Source organism: Limulus polyphemus, unplaced genomic scaffold, assembly GCF_000517525.1.
Source record: "Limulus polyphemus unplaced genomic scaffold, Limulus_polyphemus-2.1.2 Scaffold4812, whole genome shotgun sequence".
NCBI lineage: Eukaryota > Metazoa > Arthropoda > Merostomata > Xiphosura > Limulidae > Limulus > Limulus polyphemus.
The window spans coordinates 24,990-30,655 of record NW_013670422.1 but is presented as its reverse complement, the minus strand read 5'-3'; the positions used below and the strand labels follow the sequence as shown (position 1 = coordinate 30,655).

General features: G+C 34.6%; 1 protein-coding gene across 1 annotated transcript; it reads right to left on the bottom strand.

Moving 5' to 3' along the window:
- Positions 1-3,775: 3,775 nt before the first annotated feature.
- LOC106471724 (protein dimmed-like) lies at positions 3,776-5,208 on the bottom strand. The gene has a single exon (XM_013932345.2). It carries the CDS (start codon positions 5,184-5,186, stop codon positions 4,521-4,523), a length of 666 nt encoding a protein of 221 aa, XP_013787799.1. The 5' UTR covers positions 5,187-5,208; the 3' UTR covers positions 3,776-4,520.
- Between the last annotated feature and the right edge of the window lie 458 nt (positions 5,209-5,666).

Genomic DNA, 5,666 nt, shown 5'->3' with positions numbered 1-5,666 from the left:
AAACATGTCGTCATAAATAATTACAGTATAATGTTAAACATGTCGTCATAAATAATTACAGTTTAATGTTAAACATGTCGTCATAAATAATTACAGTTTAATGTTAAACATGTCGTCATAAATAATTACAGTATAATGTTAAACATGTCTTCATGAACAATTACAGTATAATGTCAAACATGTCTTCGTGAACAATTACAGTATAATGTCAAACATGTCTTCATGAATAATTCTCAACACGCTCGTTGCATGTTTGTTTTGCAGACAACAATCTCTAACAATTCTAACCTTGTCTCCTGATACCAGGTGATCATTTTGAAGAACAAAAGACCATTAATTTCCAGTAGTAGAACAAAAACGTCGTATAGGTTATTGAACCTATAAATAAATGAATAAAAATGAACCTATTTGGAAAATGTGTTATGATCAACCCGTGAAAGCAGTCTAATCCACCGTGTTCTCTAAAATTAAATATATTATTATTAAGAAATCGGTAAAATATGTCAGCTAGTTACCTAGGATGAACGTACAAATCGATTTTAATAGATTTTATATATTAACCCTTTGATTACCAACATTAATATATTATACACCAACGTATTAATCCAGTTTCATGCGATAAGTATACTATTGTATTACCGAAAAATAATAATATAGTATATTACATCTTTTCAATTATCTAACGTAAATGGATTAGGTGTGTAGCGTGTACAAAGCAGGACTTACGAAGAAACTAAAGTAAAACAAAGGTTATGAACTATAAACAAAACGAGACTGGAGTTGGTGACTTGCAACTAAATATTATAAAAAAACGAACAGCGTGGAACATAGCGCGTATTTCGAGTTAACTTGAGCATGTTATGTGGTCCTCCTTAATTTTAACGGTTTCTTTTTTTTTCTGTTCAGTGCAACTGTCACCATCATTCTCAATATATATAATGTTCTCAATGGCACGTGAAATTATTTCTAAATTAAATGTAATTTGCCGTCTCAAAAACAACAACAACAACAAACAGCAGAAGAGTGATAATTTGGGGTTTTGTTGTGTATTCGACTAGAATTTGTAGTTTATAAATTGTATATTTCTCTTTCACTGTACTAACAAGCCACATAAATCTAAGTTCTCACAGTGAGAATAATTTATCTTATATCGAACTGGTGTATTTAAGTGTTTTACACTCACAAAAAAAGAAACCTATCATTCTATGGGTATTTGAAGAACTTGTAGCATTCCGCTTCCGAAACTAGTCTGGCTCACAGACACACGCCACAATGAAAGAATAGACCATTCCAAGCTTTTACTTGTTGTTAAACAAATGTTTAAACAACTCTATTTATTCAATTTATCTTATAGTTAAACAGAGATATATTTTAAGTATAACTAGGGAACTTTTCGACAAAATTTTCCGTGCATCTTCATGACAAAATGGCGAATTAATCAACTTTTTAACGTTTCTAATTCAAGGTATGCCACTATCGACCAGCTATGTATTCAACTTGTATATTTCATATTCATGGACCTTTCGCATTACGTTATATAATTTTGTATAAAGATGGCAGGATGTGTTAAAGTAGTATAAACGTAAAAGACAGCACGTAAACACATTTCATTGCATACCCACACATTTGTAGAACACGTAAGCACCTTTCCTTGTTTACCCACACATTTGTACAACACGTAAACACCTTTCCTTGCATACCCACACATTTGTACAACGCGTAAACACCTTTCCTTGTTTACCCATACATTTGTACAACACGTAAACACCTTTCCTTGTTTACCCATACATTTGTACAACACGTAAACACCTTTCCTTGCATACCCACACGTAAACACCTTTCCTTGCATACCCACACATTTGTAGAACACGTAAATACCTTTCCTTGTTTACCCACACATTTGTAGAACACGTAAATACCTTTCCCTGTTTACCCACACATTTGTACAACACGTAAACACCTTTCCATGCATACCCATACATTTGTAGAACACGTAAACATCTTTCCTTGCATAGCCACACATTTGTAGAACACGTAAACACCTTTCCTTGTATACCCACACATTTTCAACACGTAAACACCTTTCCTTGTATACCCACACATTTTCAACACGTAAACACCTTTCCTTGCATACACACACATTTGTACAACACGTAAACACCTTTTCATGCATACCCACGCATATGTACAACACGTAAACACCTTTCCATGCATACCCACACATATGTACTACACGTAAACACCTTTCCTTGCATACTCACACATCTGTACAACACGTAAACACCTTCCCACGCATACCCACACATTTGTGCAACACGTAAACACCTTTCATTGCATACTCACACATCTGTACAACACGTAAACACCTTCCCATACATACCCACACATTTGTACAACACCTAAACACCTTTCATTGCATACCCACACATTTGTACAACACGTGAACACATTTCCTTGCATACCCACACATATGTACAACACGTAAACACATTTCCTTGCATACCCACACATTTGTACAACACGTAAACACCTTCCCATGCATACCCACACATTTGTGCAACAATTTCCTTAATATACAGAGCGAGAGCAAAATTAACTTTCATCAGCAAAACCCAAAATCCATTTGATCTGGTTTCAAGGAAACGCAATTTACTCCAGAAGTTTCTTTGCGAATAAAAAGCTGCTTATCCGTAGAAAAGTTGAATTTTTTTGAAATGGTATGATAGGAGTAAAGAAAGATTTTTATTTCAAAGTCTATGAAGAGAAAATTGTACTTGCCATTTTGTTCATTCTTATCGATAATATAGATTCCAAACTATTCAATGTTCACCATCATAAAACAGGAAGCTACGAACGTCACAGTAACAAACCGTATAACACACTGAACATTCAGATGATAATCATATGTGAGGCGTGTTTTTTTTTCTCTAACTTTCTAGCAAAGTTTTTTAAATAGCGACATTTTTTTTAAAAGCTCAGTAAGTCGTAATAGTGACAGCTCAATGTACGTGCGCCATTTTATATCTGTTACACAATCGCACATTCCAGGAAATGGAAAAACCTATCACCGAATCGTTATTTTTTCTGTTTATTTTACTTATCACTCTCTAAACATTTATTCCAATAAAAAGAGCTAAGTATCACTTCCAGTCTGTAACCGTGTTTGAGAAAAAAGAAAGTCATGCGAAACGTTTCATTCCAGTATTATCCGAACAATACTCTTACAGAGACTAGGTTACTCCTTTCTCACACAACAATAAACATACTTATTTAAAATACTAAAACTCTTTATAACATGCTTCCGAAAGTTGAGACGGAAGAAAAGATTAACTCAGCAGGAAAAAAAGAATAATATGTAAATTTCCTCACTTATATCCAAAACTTAAAAAGTTAAACATATTTTTTCAATGTCTACAATTTCATTTTTATAGCACGTATAATATACATAAGTAAGTGTAATTTGTTAAAATCAGATAATTATCTACCACTTCTTCGAAATTCGAACATTTTTTAAACCTACTTTTTTTATTATTATTATTTGTTATGCAGTCATGAAGACAATGATAATGATATAACTTTTCACATTGAACACAGCCATAATGATAATGATATGTAAATGTTGGATTAGGGACATGAGCTCAAATATCAAGTCATTAAATTTATGAAGCTCTAACTTACACCAAATATTTTTCCTTATCTTTCATCGTTTTCATAATTTTATTTTTATTTTTACTTTTTTAAGAAAACTTTATTTTCTTCTTATTCCATTGCATTCAATGCCATTTTTTAGCTTTTTTTATTCATTATATACTTATAACACTCTTCGAAAATCATAAAGCCTGTACAAGTCGAATCTAATCTAATGCTTTAATTTATTAATTTTATTCGTGACATTGACTTGACCTTCACGATTCTTGTGAAGAATGACCACAAATTTGATGAAACTTGGTAGAATGGATGGCAACTTCCTGTTGTAGAGATACAAGCGTAGAGAAGGACGTTTCGAAAGTCTTCCGCCTGCCGTTTTCAGATCCAGAAGACGAAAGGCGAAAGACTTTCGAAACGTCGTCCTCTACAACAGGCAGTTACCGTCCATTCTACAAAGTTTCATCACGAATACTCTGCCTGAACAATCTATCAAAGAAACATAAATTTCTTTTCATTTTTTTATCTTTTGAAACTGACCTGTGACAAATTCTACAACTAAAGAGTTTTGTAATCACGAAATGAGCACAGATATCATGTTCAGCGACGTCTACTTCTATTTGAACTTCATGGTTTTTGTCAAGAATGGCAACAAACCGCTATTTCTTCTTCTTCTTGTTTTTGTTGTTTTTTAGCTTTTGAAAATGACCTTCGAAAAATTCTACAATTAAAGCGTTTTATCATCCCACGAGTGATCATCATATTCATCCACTCCTTCTATTTCAACTTCATGGTTCTTCTGAAGAATGGCCACAAATTTATTTTCTTTTTTTTTCTTCTTAACTGTTGAAACTGACCTGTGACAAATTCTACAACTAAAGACTTTTGTCACCCCGAGAGGGGACGCTGACATCGTATTCGGTAAGGTGTACGCCCTCTAGTTTCCCCTGACGGTTAGGATTTATTTCTTGAAGAATTAATGCGCTTTCTGGGAGTTGGATTTGCGTATCTCCGTGATCATCGGCGTTGTTGTTGCTATCTAAGTTTGCTGATAACAGCTTGTAGGGTTTGTTTTCTCCTCGCATGTCGCAAACAACATTTGTAAGTGCCATTATGTAGTTTTTTGCAAGTGTTAGGGTTTCTATCTTAGACAATTTTCTTTCCATGGTAATGTGGGGTATAACTTCTCGAAGTGCTTGAAAGGCATCATTTAAACTGTGCATGCGCATGCGTTCTCTTTCGTTGCTCTCCAGCCTCCGAAGGTTTCGTTCCCGCGCATTTAATGTCTGTCGCCGCCTACGTCCGTTCGACGACGACGTTCTCTGTCGTTTTGGTTTGGCTGGCGTGGCGACCTCAGAGCTCGAGTCGGTAGATTCACTGTTAAGAGAGGGATCCTCTGCTGAACCAGATGGTCGTTTGGTGACGCTGCGTGATTTGTCTTCGTTTTGTAGATCGTCCAGACACGGGTAGTTGTCTACGTCATCTGGCCAGAAACACTTTTCTTGTGTCAGCGATTTTATCTCGCCTATCGCCGACGTCATCTCTTTGTTTCGTGACTTCACCATCTCCTGCAACACCAACATCAAACATATATGCTTTTTAGTGTAGAAATATAGAACTTTATAACTAATGGATTCATGCACATTGAAATGCTCAAACTAAATAAATATATATATATATATCTTAGCGATTGGACAACATTACGAACAAACAAAAAGGCTCTGATTTAAACGTTATTTTCGATAGTTTAAGTTTTGCTGTTGCATAAAGTGACATTATATATCCATACGTATTGAAACTCAGTACGAAACACAATGAAAATGAAAAACTAAAACCTAACAAATGGTAGCCACCCTTATATCATCTGTTCCAAAGAGCAAGGACTGGAATACTGTAAAATAGCTTTACGGAAATACGAGCCTACAAGATGAGAAAAAAAATTAAGGGTTGTGGTTAGGTGCTTAAAACTCCCAATATCTCGAGCGTTAGTTGTAACTCACAATCCATCGCAAATAGTATCT